At 39.7% G+C, this 20,708-nt stretch overlaps 2 protein-coding genes across 4 annotated transcripts; one reads left to right on the forward strand and one right to left on the reverse strand.

The window, feature by feature from the left end:
• Positions 1-2,270: 2,270 nt before the first annotated feature.
• rag1 (recombination activating 1) lies at positions 2,271-8,996 on the forward strand. 2 transcript variants are annotated; one of them, XM_055042168.1, is made up of 4 exons: positions 2,271-2,397; positions 3,422-3,778; positions 3,870-4,996; positions 5,786-8,996. In XM_055042168.1, the coding sequence occupies exons 2-4, from the start codon at positions 3,444-3,446 to the stop codon at positions 7,531-7,533; spliced, it is 3,210 nt and encodes a 1,069-aa protein (XP_054898143.1). In that variant the 5' UTR covers positions 2,271-2,397; positions 3,422-3,443; the 3' UTR covers positions 7,534-8,996. The 2 variants fall into 2 exon arrangements, with proteins under 2 accessions (XP_054898143.1, XP_054898152.1); XM_055042177.1 differs by lacking the exon at positions 2,271-2,397 and adding an exon at positions 2,457-2,594.
• A 382-nt stretch (positions 8,997-9,378) lies between these two features.
• On the reverse strand, positions 9,379-12,129 carry rag2 (recombination activating gene 2). 2 transcript variants are annotated; one of them, XM_055034324.1, is made up of 2 exons: positions 12,013-12,129; positions 9,379-11,353 (listed from the first exon to the last, which is right to left on the reverse strand). In XM_055034324.1, exon 2 carries the CDS (start codon positions 11,337-11,339, stop codon positions 9,738-9,740), a length of 1,602 nt encoding a protein of 533 aa, XP_054890299.1. In that variant the 5' UTR covers positions 11,340-11,353; positions 12,013-12,129; the 3' UTR covers positions 9,379-9,737. The 2 variants fall into 2 exon arrangements, with proteins under 2 accessions (XP_054890299.1, XP_054890291.1); XM_055034316.1 differs by having other exon boundaries at positions 12,008-12,129.
• Between the last annotated feature and the right edge of the window lie 8,579 nt (positions 12,130-20,708).

Here is a 20,708-nt window from a genome sequence, read left to right on the forward strand (position 1 = left end):
GTCAGGAAGACATCTGCAGCTTTGTCTCTGTCTGCCACAGAGCTAGGTGTGTCGTTTACCTTGAAATCATGTGGCTACTTGGCTATCATAAATCTAACTATCAACTATAAATAGGTCTGGAGCATCTTGCTATAATCCATCATTTGTTTGTTCTTGGATAATGAATCATGCTTTGCACACCTTAGATCTCTCTGCTCTGTGTGACAGATTTGGATGTATCTTGAAAACAGCACTGACTACTTGTAAACTTCTTCCTGGAATAGATCCGCTTGTCAAAAAAAGGAAGAAACAAATAGAAAAATGAAAACGGATTCTGCTGTCAAAGGTCACACTCGGCCATACGCACCAAATGGAAGATCCAAGGCCTGCCAGTATTCATCCTGCTCCCCTGTTAGGCTGACAAGGCTGGGAAAGACCCAACTGTTGTTTGGTGCCCACTGACTGTGTATCTAATGACTTGGATGGCAAATCCAAAGCAACAGTAACAGGCTCCTGTGGCGAGTACATCAGATTAATCCCCTGGATAATTAGAAACAAGAATGATCTTGGGCAAATACTCTGCATACCTGCTGGGATGCCACAACAAATGATACTGTATAATTTAAACTTGTTACAAGTAGGGAGCTAAATACAGGATGCAAAGAGATTATTAAAATATGCAACTATGAGCCGTTGATGGAAAATTTAACATACATGGATGGTTTCTTAAATGTCTTGTTTCTTTACTGCATGTTTAGTCTGAAAAACTAATTTGCCAAAATAGTAAAAGTCAAATGAACAATGAAGATTCTTTATTCTGCACATTGAGTCACTGTTGTATCCTCTTTTTTTCTTTTGATTAACAATAGAATGACTGTGATAAGATATTTTGAATGATAAAATTATTAAATTGTTTATTTTGCTATAACTAAATATAGCTCCCTGTCTTACTTGTCAGTTAAGGTGTAATTTGAGGATTTTCTCACTTAATCATTGCAAAAGGTGTTTTGCCTCTTTCAGCTTTTGTAATGTTACAACCTCAAATATTAAAGTACTTTATTGGCAATTTATATAAAATGCAAACACAAAGTAGTGCATTGTATCCTCTGTAGTCATTGGATGAGAGGCAAGTAAATCCTTCTGGAAGGGTTGCCAGTCCATCACACAGTATAAACAACCATTCGTATACAAAGTTATAATTAAGGGGAGTTTTTCAGAGGACAATTAACCTACGAATCACGAGGAGAAGATGTATACTCTATTCAGAAAGATCCCAGATGACAATTTGAATAGTGGACCTTCTTGCTGCAAGACAACAGTGCTACCAAACGTGTAATCAACAAGCCCGGAAATCTTCAGTGTATTTTGATAAAATGGAACATGATCAACACAAAAACTACAAAGGAAGAGGAGGGAAAATGTTACATGGTTTAAGAAATATATGTAACACATAAAAATCAGAAGAACGTGTGCCTTTCACGGTTATTCAAACCTTTTGCTGCCAAGTTTTCAAGGTATCATTACCAATTTTGTGCATAACATCTCAGTTCTGTCATATAGAGAGCATCCGTGAACATATATTTCCTGCAGAAACCTCCACCACAGTTTAAAGTATTTTTGCAGCTTCTAACATGTTTCCCTTGGATGCTCTCCATCCAGGATGATAGCGATTGAAATGTTTTGTACAAAAATGATGGATAAACTATATCTTGACAACAACAGAAGGTTTTAATAATTATGGAAGCCAAGTTTTTACAGTTTTGTTGTGAGAAGTTATTTGAAATCACATAGGCTTTTTTTCTCTAGTTTATACTTTCTTTTTTTTATTCTTTGAACCTGTAATTTTTTAATGAAATACATGGATAAATGCAGTTGTTGTGATGTGACAAATTATAAAGGAATATTCTTTCTCATAAAATACAGTTTTCTGTCTTGTTGATCAGTCCTTGCATGATCTGTTGTTTTTCTCTGTCTTTTTGCCTTTTGTTTGTTTAACAGTCGCTCTGTTGCAGTGAAGCCACCTGGATGAGGTGAACCTGCAGATGGATTTGAGGAGCACAGGATCAGTGTGTTGTGGTCAAAGCAGTTTGTTTGGGGTATGCCGTTGGATTCTGCATGCAGCAGTTCCAACTGCTCTTTGGGGTCGACCTTGTTTTTTTTTGTTTTTTTTGTCAGCTGCTTGTATCAGGTGGCAAGAGTTGACTGTTGGGATTCCATCACAGGACGGGTATAAATACAGCATGGTATGGAGCAATCCCACTGTATGAAACCACAACTCCAAACTGTGACAGACTCTCCAACACAAGTACAGTGTATTGTGTGCACCGTGAAAAGGGGCCTGGCTCCAGGGCTTTCCTTGTGCTCCCATGCAGAAAGAGCCCCCAGGGGAGCCGATGCCAGCTGAGACTGAAAAACAAGGTAAGAGCCCAGCTGATACACATGCATACAGGCTCAGCTGTTTGTCTTCGATGAGGGTTCAGCCCATGAAGCAGACATAGATCTAGGAAATGGAGTAGTCTGACAGATTTAAGCCTCCAAGGGAGAAAACACACAGAGAGCACTAAAAGATGGATAGACAGAGGATTCTACAGTGTGTCTGCTATTGGAGTGAAATGGTAAGACGTTTCTAAGATTGTTTGACTGCCTTTTTGTCAGAACTGGGAGTAGAACACGGATTTTATGGAAGGAGACAACAGAAGGTCTATTAGAGGAGCAATACCATAGATCTTACCTGTATAGTGTCATAAAACTACTTGGTGGGACTGAAATACAATTTCTAAACAGTTTAAAGCTATGCTTTGAATACGTTTTCTCTTGATGTTTATTCAATGTGATGCTTTGTTGTTTTCTTTTCTGCTTCTACGTGGTCAATATCGAGGTATTATGCGATAGGTTTGCCCTGTTTTTTCCCCAGCAGCATTTAAAATGTCAGTTGACGTCTCCCAGAGCTCCAATTCTCCTCACAGCCAAGAAAATGACAAACAGAGATGACTGACAGCTTTGCAGAAATAAGGCTGTCCATTTGGAAAACTTGCTGCGTCAAAGAGAAGAAAAAAAAGACACAGCCTCTCTGGGAAAGATGGGTTTCAAGAGTGGAGAGATATGAACATTTTGGTGTTGTATTGATCCTCCAATGCTTTGCTCATGCATTTTACAGAAGATCCAAATGCCACTTATGATATAATACAGCAGTCGAGGTCGAGGCTCTGGCTGCTCAATGGGATTTCAGGGTTGCAGTGTATAAATTCATTGAGAATCAAGTGAGGCTTTTAGGTTGTGTCTAGGGCTTAGCTCTGAGAACACACCAATTTTAAGTCCTAATGGGGGATTTGAACTCTCCAGTCTTCTCTGTATCCATTATTTCATGAACAGATGGAATTATTTTAATACTTTTGCAGTACATCACATGAATCTCCCCTTTTCTGTCTCCTCTCCTCTCCAGGGTCCAAGATCTAATTCTCATCATGGCAGCAGAAAACCCAGAGACAGACGGTCCCAGATCCTTCATGCCTGCTGAGCTCCAGCATCCCCACTCTAAGTATTCTCAGTGGAAATTCAAGCTGTTTAGGGTGAAATCTATGGAGAAGGCACCTCTGCCGAGTGAGACACAGACCGAGATAGGAGCTTCATTAGGGATCTCACCTCCTACCGCTCCAAATATAGAAGCAGATCATGGAGGGGGACTGGCGAGTGTTATGAAATTGTGCCTGGGGGGAAAAAGCAAAGAAAATGTGGAAGGCGCTAGCAAGAGAATTGATATGAAACTGCAGGAAATGGACACCCACATGAACCATCTCAGGTGATCAGCTATGAAAAAAAATCTATGATCTCATAATATTGCGCTCTGTATGTCTTTCAGAGATGATGACACTGTTTTTGTTTCCATGTAGGTGCCTGTGCCGCATCTGTGGAATGATCCTGAGGAAGGTCAAAGGACCTGTGCATGATGTCCATGGTGATCTGGATGATGCAAGCAAGTGTGTGCTCCGCAAAATGGGTTGCAAGTTTACTAGCTGGCCAGACATCCTTCTGAAAGTATTCAAGGTGGATGTGACAGAGGACGCAGAATCCATTCACCCTCTTTCCTTCTGCCATCGCTGCTGGCTTGCCGCCATACGAGGAGGAGGGGTCTGCAGTTTCACTAGAACAAAAGTCCCAGAGTGGAAGCCCCACACCTCCCACTGCTATGTGTGCTCCCCCAAAAAGTCATCATTTCAAAGGACTGGAAGAAAGAGGAGGAAGGTTGTTCCTAAAGTCCAGAGTTTGGCCAAAAGAGCCAGGTGGGACCACGGTGACACCATTGCTGTTGGTGAGAAGAAAGCCCTTAGACCTTTTGGAGACCGCCACAATCCTGTGCTGAGGGCCTGGAAAAAAAATGGTATCCAGAGAGAAAAGTGGGTAAAGAATATCACACACTGCCAAAATGACCACCTGAACACCAAACTGATTGCAGAGAAGCTCCCTACAGATTTTATCATTTCTTTCACCTGCCTTGTGTGTGACCACCTGCTCTGTGATCCAGTTCAGTCCCCCTGTGGGCATCTCTTCTGCCGCAGCTGCATTATAAAATTCACCCATGTTCTGGGACCCCACTGCCCTTCATGCAACCTTTCTTGTGCCCCCGATGATCTCATCCCTCCTGCCAAAACCTTTTTATCAACTCTGTACTCTCTGCCTCTGCTGTGTCCCTGTGAAGGTTGCGGTGAGCATGTGCAGTTAGGCTTGTTCAAGGCCCACTGTCTAAACCATGAGTTGGAGCCGGGTACAAACAAATACTCATCTCAGTTTCAAAGCTACCTGTTAACCAATAAGGGAGGAAGACCCCGCCAGCACTTGCTCTCCTTAACCCGTCGTGCCCAGAAGCACCGACTGAAGGATCTGAAGAACCAAGTGAAGGTGTTTGCAGACAAAGAAGAAGGGGGTGATCTGAAGTCTGTGTGCTTGACACTGTTTCTGCTCGCTCTGAGATCTGGGAATGAACACCGGCAGGCAGATGAGCTGGAGGCCATGATGCAAGGTAAAAAGTTATTTTAAGCCTTTCACTCAGTCAGTGTAGCGATGAATGGCAATGAAAAGCAGACAAAAAGCCAACTGTTAACTATGATGATGTTTTCTCATTAATATCCCCCTTCCTCAGAGGACTACATGAATCTCATAAATAACAATGAGTTGAAAAGTTCAATACTGCAGGGAAAGAAATTGTTTTCTGGCAATTGATCAGAAAATCATTGCATTATAGTCCACCTCTGTTACAAACACAGCCATCCCCAATGGCCCCCCCTGGTTTCACTCATTTTGCCTGTCAGTCCATCAGTCTCACACTCCCTTTAATGCACAGTAACAAGTCTTGTGAAGGGGTTGTTAGAATCAAAACAACATCAGCGGTGCTTGTATCTGCAAATTACACAGACAGCACCATCCTCCTCTCTGGGGAATTGAAGGCAGCTGGTGTCTGTTTTCATCTTCAGCCAATACATCACTTTTGCCAGCTTCACTTTTGCCAGTTTTTTTCTGTCCCCATCTTACATCTGGAAAATAGGAACTATTGGATCTTGTAATAATGTGTTAGCGGGCTTTTGATGATATGTTCACATTTAGGTGGAAAATTTGTAATTCTTTCTGCATCGCCGTGGAAATTACTTCAAATGTAGGAAAATAACTGAACGAATGGCAGACTGCATTTTATTTTTCAAATAATAAGATATTAGACTCATGCATCTACAATCCTGTTACCTTGTTATAAATTTTTAGTTACTTTTGTCTTTCTCACAAACTTATTCTCCTTGTATTGTTTCTCTCTCCACAGGCAGAGGCTTTGGATTGAGTCCTGCCGTGTGCCTGGCCATTCGGGTCAACACTTTCCTGAGCTGCAGCCAGTATCATAAGATGTATCGGACAGTCAAAGCTACAAGTGGCCGCCAGATCTTTCAGCCCTTGCACACCCTCAGAGCTGCAGAAAAGGAACTTCTTCCTGGCTTTCACCAGTTTGAATGGCAGCCAGCTCTCAAAAACGTGTCCACATCTTGTAATATTGGCATCATAAATGGGCTGTCAGGTTGGACATCTTCATTAGACGACTCCCCAGCTGACACCATCACCCGGCGCTTTCGCTATGATGTGGCACTTGTTGCAGCACTGAAAGACCTTGAGGAGGACATCATGGAGGGCCTGAGAGACACTGGAATGGAAGATAGCGCTTGCACCTTGGGCTTTAGAGTCATGATCAAGGAGTGCTGTGATGGCATGGGTGATGTTAGCGAAAAGCATGGTGGAGGACCAGCTGTTCCTGAGAAGGCTGTTCGCTTCTCTTTCACTGTTATGTCTGTCTCCATCCAGGCTGAAGATGAACAGGAGGAGGTCACAATTTTTACAGAGCCAAAGCCCAATTCTGAACTATCCTGTAAGCCCCTGTGCCTTATGTTTGTGGATGAGTCAGACCACGAGACTCTCACTGCTGTTTTGGGGCCCATAGTTGCAGAGCGAAATGCAATGAAAGAGAGCAGGCTCATTCTATCTATGGGTGGCATGCCACGCTCCTTTCGCTTCCACTTCAGGGGCACAGGCTATGATGAGAAGATGGTGCGTGAAATGGAGGGCCTGGAAGCTTCAGGATCTACATATATCTGTACTTTGTGTGACTCCAGTCGAGCAGAGGCATCTCGAAACATGGTGCTACACTCCATCACCCGCAGCCATGATGAGAATCTGGAACGTTATGAAATATGGAGAACCAACCCCTTTTCTGAGTCTGTAGATGAGCTACGAGACAGAGTGAAAGGCGTTTCGGCCAAGCCCTTTCTGGAGACCCAGCCCACGCTAGATGCATTGCACTGCGACATAGGCAATGCCACTGAATTCTACAAAATCTTCCAGGATGAAATTGGAGAAGTGTATAAAAACCCCAACCCCAGCAGAGAAGATCGACGCAGCTGGAGGGCAGCCTTGGATAAACAGCTGAGGAAGAAGATGAAGCTTAAACCAGTGATGAGGATGAATGGGAACTATGCCCGAAGGTTAATGACCATGGAGGCTGCAGAGGTGGTTTGTGAATTGGTGCCCTCAGAGGAGAGAAGAGAGGTCCTGAGGGAACTCATGAGGCTCTACCTCCAGATGAAACCTGTGTGGCGTGCCACCTGTCCAGCCAAGGAGTGCCCTGACCAGCTGTGCCGCTACAGTTTTAACTCCCAGCGCTTTGCCGACCTGCTCTCTGCTACCTTCAAGTACAGGTACAATGGAAAAATAACAAATTACCTGCACAAGACCCTCGCCCATGTGCCTGAAATCATAGAGAGAGATGGATCTATTGGAGCCTGGGCCAGCGAGGGGAACGAGTCGGCAAACAAACTGTTCAGACGTTTCAGGAAGATGAATGCACGTCAGTCCAAGGCCTTTGAACTAGAAGATGTGCTAAAACACCACTGGCTCTACACTTCTAAGTACTTGCAGAAGTTTATGGAGGCTCACAAAGACTCTGCTAAAGCTTTCCAGGCAACAATAGATCCAGAGGAAATCCAGGATGATGAAGATTTGACTCCAGAAATTGTCGGGTTTTGATTTCTCTTAGTTCTATCTCCATGATTGATTTATTTTAAGAGAGTCAGTAATCTACCAATTACCTCGATGTTTATGTTTTCTCACTTTAAATGCGTATTGATATTCCAAGCATAACAGAAATGGAGTAGGTTTATATGTCCTTTAAGAATGCTTTGTACATATTTTGGTATTTGATTAAATTTTTTAGATTAGACTGTTTTTGTGATTGTAAGAGTCGTTGACATCTTTTGTTAGATGAAACAAGACATTTTCTTGAGGAAACAACATTTTGCACTTAAAACGATCAGTACTTCTGAATTCTTTGCTTCCCCCCCACTTTTTTTAAAAAAAAATCTTTGCTGTCTGTGAAATATGATGCATTTTATTGTATTGCAAGGATATGACACATTTATGAATTTATACAGGGGGATATTTATGGAAGCAGATGAAAGAGCTGTAAGTCATGGACTAAAATTGTGTTAAAAAAGACCACATTTGTGGCTACTGTATTAATATATCATTTTAGCCGAAGGAAAATGCAATCACAGGGCCCTAAATGTTTTTTGTTTCATGAGTGCCCTCTGAAAAAGATGACTTTAGTGCTTTATTGTAGGGTCCCCACGGACCAGAATAGATGCTGGGTCACTTTGAAGCAATTTTTTATCTCTTTTAGGCTTTGCACAGCAGAGGATAGATGATAGTTATTCGAATTCTTCTCATAAAATGAAGCATATACTGACCTTTTTGTTGATATTATAAGAATATAGTGTGGTCCATTGGAGAGCCTAATACCCCATGGACTCTCCAGCAAGCAGGGATTTTTCTTCACTTTTGTTTATGACCCCGTTCTTTTTCTCCTTCAGTATTTCTTCACTGTCACTGTTGACAGAGAAGCGAGATGGGCAGGACCAGAAAGTCTAATTTGTTGGCAACTTTATTTGTTTGATTGATTGATTATATTGTCTTTTTCTGCACACGGTATTTTGAACTGTGACAGGTAATTTTCTTTTTCTTTCTTGATTGAATGTTTGATTTTGTTTTACTGCCATATGTTTTACTATACAAATGCAATAAAATATTCACATTTCATCGGAAAGATGTCAGAGCTCTACAAAAACATCATTTTTTAGAAAGCATTACACTGAGAATTGCTGCATGTATGTTTTTGCAATAATGAATTGCATTTCCAAAGTAATGGATGATGGATGATTCACCAAATTTCACTTGTTCTGTTTTGACATATTTTTCTTCATTTTGCGCTTTCTGCCCTACACTAAACATACACTCAGGTGAACTATGAATATTTTTCTCTGGTGATCTTCAAGAGAATCAAAATATTACACTACAGCTGTGCTGTTTTGTTCAGATTTTTCTGTACCGTCACTCAGACTCATAAGCAGTGTCTTACTGAAAAGCTGTTTTTGTGCACAATGGAGATTGTTTTTTTTCCCAAGATAAATAAATAAAGAAAATACTTGACCTCATTACTAATGATTTCATGTCATTGAATTTTCTTCAATAGCTGGAAAAGCATAGCTGTTTTATGCTACAGTAGAATTTAAAGAATCCAGGGTTGGACAGGGCATGACAACACAATTATAAAATATAGTTTTATATTTATCAACATATTGTATTTAAAATATCAATATATATATATATATATTGTACAAAAAAATAATGTAGATATGGTGTATATTTTTCAATGGGATTTTTAACTTTTATTGACTGTCAAATGCCTTACAAGTTGAAGTTAGGATATTATTGAAAAGTTCATACATTTGAATAACTTTTCTCATTTATTGAAACAAATATCTCCTTTCACCAGAATGTAAGAATAAATTATTTATTTCCCGCCGTCAATGTGAAACACTCACAAACTATTATTGAAGTACTAATCAAAATACACAGTTCAAAGTCACAAACTGCATCTTTTTAAATTTTTTATTTTCTTACACATATTTTTTGGTACATTTTAATGAGTGATAACACCTTTCATGATAACACAATTTAAAGGGCCTAAAAGAACATTAGAAATTACAATCTGTGGTAATTTATTTTATTTAAAAATTTGCATTAAAATGTTAAAATTGAAACTGAACGCTTTGCATTTCTCAATAAATTCAGGGAGTTCTCTTGAAAGTATGCATCTTGTACAATTAATTTGTATTCCAAAGCAAGACTTTTAACACAGATTAAATTTCCACAACTATCAAAGAAAATGGAACTCAATCAAAAAGTCTCTTGAAAAAGCTTTTCTTGGCTGGGGATATTTTGAACATCAGGGGTCCATTTCTCTCCTTCACTTTCATTGGGGTGCGCTTCACTGGGATACTCTGTCGTGGTGGAGTCATCTCCTGGTAAGGCAGACCTCCATGATCTAAACAAAAGTACTTTTTGCTTCCCTGAGATAGTTTGACTAACAGGGTCTCAGACAGCTCCATGCACTGAGCATGGACCCAGTGTCCTTCCTCCCCTTTTGAGCAGAAAATCATGGCTGGGCGGTGGAGCTCTGTGGAGTATAATGGCTCCCATGTGTTGGGGTCCACCTGACAGCCAACACAGCATTTGGTCCAGTAACCGGTTTGCGATTCATCCTCCTCATCCTCTTCATTGTAAGTGTCTGCCTCGTCATCACTGCTGTTTTCCAGCTCGTGTGGCTCACGACCAAAGTAGAGCTCCTCAGAGTCCTCAAGCGGAGTGGAGTTGTCGTAATCTGTTGACTCTTGGCTGCATGCCTGGGTCCCTTCTTCCTCATTGGATTCCTTCTCTTGCTGGAAGCTGACGTGGTAGAAGTAATGCACATCAGGCTGGGATGGTCTTCCTTCAGTGGGAACAGCCAACAGGATGCAGCCATCTCCAGCACTGCCTCCAAACCATGTGCGACTATGGATGATATCTTGAGTCCACTTGGGAGGTTCCAGGTGCTCAATGTGGATCCCCTTCTCATCCAGAATGACCATGTTGCATTCCATTCTCTTTTGGGAGTCAGATTGGTATCCACCTAACACAATATATTTATGACCAGGACCTGTGCGTGTAATGAGGGCACTAGAGATGGACAAGCCAAAGTCTAAGGTCTCGCAGGAAAGCAAAGGGCTTCCCTGCAGGAGTTCTACATGAAGGCGGAACAGACGAGGAGGACGTGAGTCAGAGCTGATAGAATGGCCTCCAATAAAGTACACACTGTCCTCTCTGGCAATAGCTACATGAAAGGACTGTCCGTCACTGAGCTCAGGCAAAGTGTGAGCTGAGGAACACCCAAACTCAAGATCAAAGAGGAAAACCTGAGGAGGACAGTCAACAACACTGTTCCATCTTTCTGTGGTCCGCTCTCCTGCAGGCATGTAGGACCTGCCCCCAAAAATCACACAAGCTGTCTTGCCGCGGCTTTGTACGATGCTCATGGCGTGGCCATATCGGGCCCCTGGCACTTCCCCCACCAGCTCTTTCTCTTTGCACTTGAGCATTAGTTTGCGATTGCAACCTCGACTATCCATAGTAAGCAGGTACAAGCTTGATGAGATCTCATTGTTAGGGGTGCGGCCTCCATGGATGAGATAACTCTCTGGGAGTCCGTCATAGGGGTCGAGGCGGCAGATGGCTGGACAGCGCAGCGGAGGGAGATAACACGAGTCGTTAGAGAAGGATATGGCCCTCAGCTTCATCTCACTATGTTTGAACCTGACACCAAAGATTCCTGTCGGACATGAACGCTTTGGCCAGCCTTTCTGGCCGAACAGCAGGATTTCCCCATCCAGCTGTAACAGGGAGCAGCCAGGCTGCAGGAGGCCTGCACAGTTCACTGGAGTTAATGCTTGCAGGGTCATGATCCGCCAGGTGCCTGCATCAAAACAGCAATCGAACACACAAACACAATGTGTCAGTCTGTCAGCTGTTGTTTGTTTTCAATGAGGGATTTTGAATTTCTACTTCCTGTTTTATTCATGTGAACAACCACAATTACTGTAATTCTAGTCCTAGCAATGACACATATAAGTGCTATACATTTTCATACAGACTGACTTTTAGTCTATTCCTCTGATCAATGAAAAATAAAGGTATTTGCTTGAGGTACAAATGCCAAAATAATTGCGATATTCAAATACTTCATAGCAGACATAGTAGCAAAATAAAAACTACACTACAACACGTCTAATACTACAATTGTACATTCTGCTTCTGAACAAAGCAAAGTCTGATTTTCTGCAATGGATTGTGCTATTTTTCAAAGCAATGCTGGTTTTATTATTTATTTTAGACAACTAAGTAGATAAACAGCTCTATTTTATGAGTTTGCCCTTTTTATTTCCCCACACATTTAAACTATATAGCTTTCAGTTAGAGCCTCACAGCCAAACATTAATCTTTTCAGGAGATTAGTCAGTGGCAATGAATAAGATTACAATAAGTAAATGCTCTTTTCTAGCTCAAACAGTAACATGAGAAGGGAAAGTACAAGAATTAAGTCCTTTACGTTATATTTTTATTTGCTTACCTTACCAGCAGAAGTGAGATCCAGTGGGAAAGATCAGTTTTAATGTACTGTAATTCTTTTTTTCCCCGAGGAAGAAGCTTAAAAGGTCTTGTTGCCGATCTTTGATGAAGGCAGAAAGTGGTTGAGATTGTGAAGCTTCGTTGACTTTCAAACACTTCCAGATCTTGAGGTTAACAGTCTGTGACTGCTGCACGCTGGCAGGTGTGCCAAACGAGTGCTTCCAGTTTGTCAGTTCTCCGTACTTTAACTGTATATCATCTATATTATAAAGAGAACAACTGGATATTTGAAACCATTTTCAACAAATGCAAACATATTTTATGTGTTTGTGTGGAAACTATTTTTTATGAATATTTGAGATCAGAGGAAAAAAAAAGGTAGCCACTCCAATCAATAATAGCTCAAATCAGCCCTTATCAGAAGAAATCTAGAATACATATGAATGCACAACTCATAAAACTTTGAGGCAGGTGGACAACAGCAGCTGAAGAACACAAGTCTGGATCAATGTAGCAGAGAATTAAGGCAGTTCTGAAGACCAACCGGATCCAGTCCAGTACTAACAAGATGTACTTCATAGTGTTGCCTGAGAGAAAATGTAACAACTGAAGAAAAACAAAAAAATATAGAAGAAATTTAAATAAGAAAATCCAAGATAGGAAATGGAAAGTTTGAAATGGAGAGTGATGAAATCTGCCTAAAAACCACGCAACTTTAGCAAGTCCCGTGTCTTTCTAAAGAAGACACATGACTTCTTCAGCAAAATTTAAACACTTCATTTGAGGATGTCAAATAACTCTTAAAGCTAGGAATGGAACTTCTTGTTAAATATGGGGCAGTTTTTTTGCAAAAACTGTTTTTATTGTATTCTTAGGAGTGAAAAGACACTTTTTCTTGAGCCCTTCTTCATCAAAGAGTCATTTTAACAGTAATGTCACATGTATGCCTGAGTTTCAACCTCCATTTTCATAATTAAGGCTCCTTTATTCAATCTGAAAAACCTTTTGTCCATCTATTTTTTCTCACAGTGTAAGCCAGATAGACACACTGCATAATTAAATAATAAGCTTTGGATTTAAGACATTTGTCATTTTTTTGACACATCTGCAGCTGAATAACATGTCAATTGCGTGATCCAATAACACACCTAACTATTATTCTATATCTTGCCATATTTTTGCTTCATGTTGGGAAGGTAAGAGAAAAAAGAAACTAGCAGGTTCTGTATATAATTCCTTTGTGTCTCTGCGTCTCTGTTTTAAAGATGTGATCCCTCTGAAAGAAAGCAAATCTTCTGTATGAGTGACAAACGCAGGCCTTAACAAACACAGAGAAAAACCATGCTGGAAGCAGCTGTCTACACACTCATTACCATAATGTTTTTTGAGCTCTGAGTGGCTGAGACAAAACTTGAAGAGTGTGCAAAACAAAGGCAGAAACCTCAAGTGCCTGGAAGACCGTTACGGCTAAAAAACACAAAACAGCAGCAGCACCTGTGTGTTTAAACCGATACTCGTAGGGTTGAGTGGAAGAAGAAACAATCCGCTCCTTTTACCGGAGAAGAAATAATGCAACAAATGTCAGCGGGATATGCAAAGGATTACTTTATTTCCTTTATATTTTTGAGAGCTGGTGCCCCTATATTTAAACCCAGCCTTGGAAAAATAAACTTATTTAGTCACCAGAAGGCATCCACACAATTGAAAAGTCTGCCTGGCATGCAGCTTACAGCTGGGCTGGTGCAGAGAGCGTAGGAGGCCCAGCGGTGTGTGGCAGACTCTGGGCTCATGCAAAGATTTGTACATAATTGATAGAACAAAGTAATTAGAATCTACGGCAGCACCTGTTTCTGTCCATTTTAATGTATCACTACCTGCCTGCTGCTACCCCGAGGTTTGCTTTTTGATTGATGACATGGGGGCAGCTCAGATGTTCTGACAATGGCTGTGCCATGGTGTTTATCACTATTTAATGTTGTGATAATTGCTCCTCTTTTGGTAATTGCTACTAAGTGGCAGTGGTAGTGCCATCCCCTGCTGGTTAATATGGTGTGCTGTAGTATGGTACCTTCCTCTGATAAATATCACAATTATTAAATTGTTTGGCTTTTTTTTAAATGCGCCCATTGATTTTGATATAAGAATTTTGAGAGTGATAGATAAGAGCAGATTCTAAACTAATCATACAGGTACTTTTGACATCCATATTGTTCACTGCAGAAAAAACATTGATAAATCTTTTCTGCATTTTCCACAATGGAATAGTCAAGATTGACTTGCTTAATCTGGCAAAGTCCAGATCTGGGAAAAAGCTAAAAGAGCTTCAAAATTATGTCTATCGATGCCCTCCTTGGAAATAATAAAAGTTTGATGTTGATAACATCAGTCAACATGTGTGTAGGTTGTAAAGACACAACCCAATAGACTTAAGCTGGTTTTTTTTTCAGAAAAGGCGGCTCGACAAAGTGCTAAGTTAGACACAACACAAATATTCACAACCTTTTCTTTTAGATTTTTGCTTATGCAAAAAATGTTTGTTGCTTTCTTTAAGTTTCAAAATCATGCTCTAATTTGCTTTAGCCTTTTAACACATTTGCTATGTGGTAAAATGTAAATGAGTTTGGAATGCATTCATATTTGCATTCACAAGCTTCAGTTGTAAAAGCACACTAAAATAAATGTTAATATTTTTAAAACTGAACATTACAAATTTTTAAATTTTATTTTTTCATCTTTGTGCTTCAGTCTTTTCTCCATCTTTTCTGGTACAAAACTTAAAAGCCTTGACATTGCTCATGTTTTCAGTGTCAACAACATGTGAGATATATTTGTGTTTTCCAAACCAGTAACTTTACTATTAGCTCCCTTGTATCATACATTTCTATAAGTGTCAGACTGTGAAAGTGTTTTCTTAAAATTGGCTGACATAACTTGTAAAGGTCTCTGATCAAAGATGAGGCAAAGCTATACTTACACTTATTTATTAATGCAGACTCACTCTGAACTGCACAGGAGGTCTTGAAGTAGTGTATTGACTTTTGCTGCAGAGAATTACACACTGTTATGGTAGACCAATCTTGTTGTTTCATCTGTCAAAATGACTGATGGTTTTCTGATTTTTCCATTATTAGGAGAAAAAAAATAAATATTTGATGAAATCAACTGTTGTTCCACCGAATCCTTTTGACACTCAGTGTTGTCTTCTTCCAAATTGTGCTTTCCTCATCACAACTTGTTTTTCTTAAAGTTCCCACTCTACAAATTTAACTGTGTGGTTTTCATGTATGTGAGCAGACAGGTTGAATAGGGAAATGTTAGTCTTCCAAGGGTGCGTACTGCCTTGGCAGCAGATCAGACAGTTGGAAACCTTGTAGTCTTTGCATTGCCCCTTTGAGCTCTCTTAAGCCTGCTTCATCGGATGTGACTGCTATTGGCTCAACAGACAAACTAAAGTCATGTCTTGAGTTGACAGCTGTAGATCTGTCCTCACGCTTCCATTTTCTGCTCCATGTGAACAGGCAAACAACTGTAGCCCTGCAACCTAACTTATTCGAGCGATGAAAAGATGAAGGAGAGCATGAGGGTCAGAGTGAAGGGGAAATGTGAAAGCACCAGGATAGCTCTGTAGCCTGATCTTGCAAAGCTCTACTGCACCCTTCAAGCTTGATTGATTGAAGCTTTGAGAACGAAAGCCCCCATAATAGTTTTCAATCAAAGCAAAGCCCTTCATTGACTAACACCTCTTTTAGATCATTCATCTTAGCATTCACCTTCTTTATCTCTGTTTGTCTCCTTCAGTTTATCACTGCAGTCCTCTTCATTGCAATGAGTCTTGATTTTCTTTAAGCAAATGACCAGACAGTTTCAACGCCAGCGAGTTTACTTCAGATGTGTACAATGAAGCATGAACAGGACCTTAGGCAATGCCAAGTATTGATTTTACAATGATTCTGATTCGAGGGTTTCTTGTTGAAATCAATATTGCACACCAGTGGTTCTCTTAGTATAGCTAATGCCCTAAAATGCAATTTAAAATTTATCTAATAATTATAGAAACTTTTGATTATTTTGATTACTGCCTACAGTTGTAACCAGATATTTATGCTGTTTAAGATGTTGTAATGTTTTCTCCTTACTGTGTTACTAAACTTATAATTTCATGGCAGTTAAGATTCCCCAAATGATTTATTATTTTCCTGCATTCCTAGATTATTATCAACTTATTTGAAGTCATGTTTAAGTAATTACTAATATGCATTCAAGAGACTTGTAAGAATAAATGTACCCTTTGAAAAGAACTTTTTGGCAGGGATTTAACATATTTTTAATTAAGCCCACTTTTGTCTATTAAAAGCGATTTTCTGGTCTGATATAATATTAAAGCTGTAAGTGAGGTCAGGGGAAATTTCTGTGGGAGCCACTGTCAGCCTATGAACTTTGACAAAGAAATATGGACACTTCTCATGGACATTTTATGGTGCAGATTTGTGTTATTGGCTCATGTGTGTTACTGGATCATGCACATTTTTGATCATTCATTGTATCAATGAAGTGTATGGTCCTTATGTGGCCAGTTACATAGAAATACAAGGGTAAACTTATTTGCAAATCCTAATGGTCAGGATTAGGACAGTTGATGTCCTATTGTCCAGCGACATTCATTCTGCCTGTGAGGAAACAACGCAGACACAGAATCTCATTTGATTGGACAAATCTTACTACAGACAGTTATTCTGTGAAAAACATTTCCCATCACATTTTCAAAATTCAGATTGGCTTTTTAAGTGGGGTACTGAAATGTAATGTGACTCTTATTTGTAAATAAGGTTGCTTAATTGTGCAAAAGGACCATCATTAATATTAATTACTGCTATTTTTCTCTGATTATGTCGGAATAAGAAAAGTAGAGGTTTGCCATGCTGCTATGTTTCGAACCATTGCACGGACTGAAATGCTATTTCACGGAGAATGGTTCCTTTAATCAACATTCTGACAGTAAATTACATTTACTGATTTTATTTTACATATTGCTACGAAGTAATGAAAACGGAGAAACGGTCTAACACTTCCTAATGCGGGTAAGTACGAGCAACAGCCACTCCAAATTTATTTTGATGAAAATCATACTATTATATTCAGTACATGTTTGAACTTCATAAGGTAAGTCATTAGGCTCAAATATTGCTGATCACAGTTTTAATGCATATTAAATGTCTTTATATAACCTTTCTGTTGTTAAAGCACAAAGTGCAATCCTTTTTGTGTTTTTACACTTCCATGACAAAGTTCTAACCCCGATTACGATCCTGGCAATTTTAATTTATTATTAGGGTAAGTGAGTGTGTACAGTTGAAACACGTTTGTAAGGTGCACCTGCTCATTCATTGACATGCGTGTGATGTGATGTTGACTGTTTGCCACAGCAAATTAGTCTGTAAATATTGTGGAGTGCTGGGGCTTGTCGTTCTAAATCTCTGCCAATTGGAGCAGATGTGATTTGGCTGTTGACTTTCTGTTGCCACTCAGAGCTGCTGACACAATAGAATCTCTGACTGTGAACTCTCACCTTGATTAGCATGAGTAATTATGAGTATGCGACTGCAAGCATAAAATCGGAGCAAAAGGAGGCCGTCTGGAGAGCTGCTGTCTCTCTCCTTGACACTGACTGGTCTGTAATTGCTTCTACCTCACAATCAATGAGTGCCCAGCGTTTAGCACTTGGTTGAATCAGCTTGTCTGGATTATCGCGGGAGATTTAGGGCAACTTTAAAACAAGTTTATTTTCTCACAAATCCTAATCAAGAATGTTGCAGACAGTTTGTAATATACACATCAAAACGTGAAGTCGTCTGTATTTCGTTTAAAGTGACTCTGTTGGATGACAACCACTGCTGAGCAAAGGGTGCTCCTTGATGCTGCTGACATATTAGCGTTTGCTCAATATGTCATGTTCTCCTCCTCCCTGACACCATTAAAGGCTCCAGTATGTTTCTTTCAAGCTGCCTTCTTCACCTCTGCTTGTTTGAGTCAAGTATTTAGCGTAGCTATCAGGGGGAAAAAATATGATAGATTGTTACATCCTCTCCTATTAACTTCTACCAAACAGACTAATTATCTTGATTTGTTTTCTAGCTCGATTATGACTGCTGCTTCTACAAAGTAGTACAAATCTGTACTTGTGATTTTATTTTATTTTTATCAAATAAAAGCAAAGGGTAATTGACAAATACTTTAGATATTCATTTATATTGTAGCACTGACTGACATCCCAGTCTTGACTTTTCATTTTAGGGATTGTGATTTGGAAAGAATTTTGGAAAGTTTATCTTCAACTTCAGGGTCATGTGTTACTCTGTGTCTGTCTGTAACGTAAATTTGTAATTTACACTCTTGATTCAAATGATTACATTACTTAGAATGCTTTCAATTGCTCTAGAATTGATTTCAATCACCCATTTACTTGTGTGGAGCAGCAGGGAAACAGCTCAGACATTCTGGATGGTGGCCCTTGAGGACCACATTTGAGGACTTCTGCTTTACAGGACCAAAATGAAACAATGAATACAGTAAATTCAGCTGCAAAAATCTTACACACTGAAGACAAACAAACATAAATTATATATATAAAACAAAACAAAAAAAACAGGATGGACTGTAATTTAGGACATTTTGGTATCTTTTCTTGTGTGTGATGAGATGCAATTAAAGCACCAAAAGTAAAAAAAAAAGCAGCATAAGGATAGTTTTCCACTACCTATTCCCTATTTCTGTGCTCAGACCTGTGTTTGTAGGGCTGCAGCCTCGTTTTTTAAAGTAGATGCCTTATCAAATGACTAACAATAGACCTTCAACTTCAAGGGTAAAAGTCACATTTAGTCTCTGCTATCAAGATAAATTCCACCCATCCATTTATTTATCAGTCTAAATCCAGCCAAGGTTTCAACAACATTTTATTCCATGTATTTTGATAGATCTCTTGTTGTTTCTTCTGGAATTTGCTCTGCTGGGTTTCCTGGCTTTCCTCAGCTGTAAACAGTCTCCACTGCGTAGTGTGCTTACTCTGGGAAGGTAACCTGGAATGTAAAATCTTTTTTGCCTTTTCTGTTGTTTTGCACCATTATAATTCTTCCCTTGCCAAGCTGCCTAATGACCTTAATGCAGCTTGTTTTATTTAATGTGGCATGTTGGTTATAGCATAACCCTGCAGTGTAAACACAACTCAAGTACACTGGAAAGTGAAAGGCATTGCATCCTGTGGTTAAAAAAAAGGACATTTTCAGAAGTTGTGAGACAAAAAGGTTTCTTCAAACTTTGAAAGTCATTTTTGATGGAGATGAAGTGCGAACAATTAATTTATTTATCTATTGATTATCTATTAATTAGTAAGTTAATTAATGATCATTACGGGGAAAAGTCCATGGGTTTTTAATTATTAAAAGATCATTTCTGTCTAACCAAGGGTTAACGTAGAAGCAGAGGGAAGGAAATGTCAATAATTAATAGTGTTGGCTCCTTAAAATTGATTGAACACAGAGGAGCACATAATTGTATACACTTGTCTGTCTTTGACTCTTCTTCTACCCTCTCGGCCAAATCTGTCTTGTTCTTTAGCAAAAGCTGTGATGTTTTGTCATTGCTATTATCTGCATTTTTTTTTTCTGTTTTGTATCTTCCACTGCTTTTGACCCCTTTTTTACCCTTTTGTGTTTGTTATCTGCCTTTAGATTCCATTAGCACAGTGATAGATAGGCGATTACACACAGCCCTGCTTCTCTTAACACAGATCCGACCTAATCTTTGATGGTTTTTATATGCCCGCCATCACACCACCACAAGCTATTGTCTGGGGCATTTTCCCCTGAGCTGTTGATTTCGCCAGCTGTAATGCTGTCTGTATTCAGTGCACTTTGCCATGGTGAGTATCGGTATTTGACACAACTAATAAGGCCTTTCATTTTGATGGAATTCACTCTTAGTCTGCCTGTGTTTTCTCTCAGTGAGACAGAGCTATTTGCCTTGCTTGTGGGTGGAGCTGAGAGACAGACTGCATCAAACAAAATTGCTGTAGCTGGCAGCCCCTGCCACTGCTCTCTGACACTTTTCTTTCCCAAAGCTCATAAAATGTGCTGCTTGTAATGGTTACTGGTTTAGACTATGGATAAAATAATTAATTTTCCAAAGGTATCAATTCCACGCCAGCTTCTGCTCGTGATACAATTAAATTAATCTGACAAACAAACCTTTCAGAAGCAACTGGAGCCTGATTTTAATTGAACACCAAGTCGGGTCTCATTTCCTGTAATTTGATTGCCACACTCTTGACTTGCGTTCGATGCTCGCGCAAAACAAAGCCAATGGGATAATCATTCTTGGTTTAACGCTGCTCTTATTTTGATCTTGAGAATGCAAGTGATTTGCAGTGCGGGTAGGTGAGACTGTCATTCTAAATCAGACTGAGTCACTGGAGCATCCCACATGTAGATGGGAAAAGCTAGAAAAGGACTTAATGGTTTTGTCTTTCCATACCTCACCACGCTTCTGCCTGAGTACAATTAGGTGTCCACTGCTGGCAGCATTCATTAATGTGAATGTTCCTTGAGCGAACTGAGGTGAAAGCATTTAGCTTTTTCAGCACACATTATGGATGTATAATGCTTTACAGTAAGCTGTCAACCTGACCTCTATTTGTCATCTGATTATGC

This window comes from Poeciliopsis prolifica, unplaced genomic scaffold (assembly GCF_027474105.1).
Source record: "Poeciliopsis prolifica strain line A6 unplaced genomic scaffold, Auburn_PproV2 SCAFFOLD001, whole genome shotgun sequence".
Taxonomy (NCBI): Eukaryota; Metazoa; Chordata; class Actinopteri; order Cyprinodontiformes; family Poeciliidae; genus Poeciliopsis; species Poeciliopsis prolifica.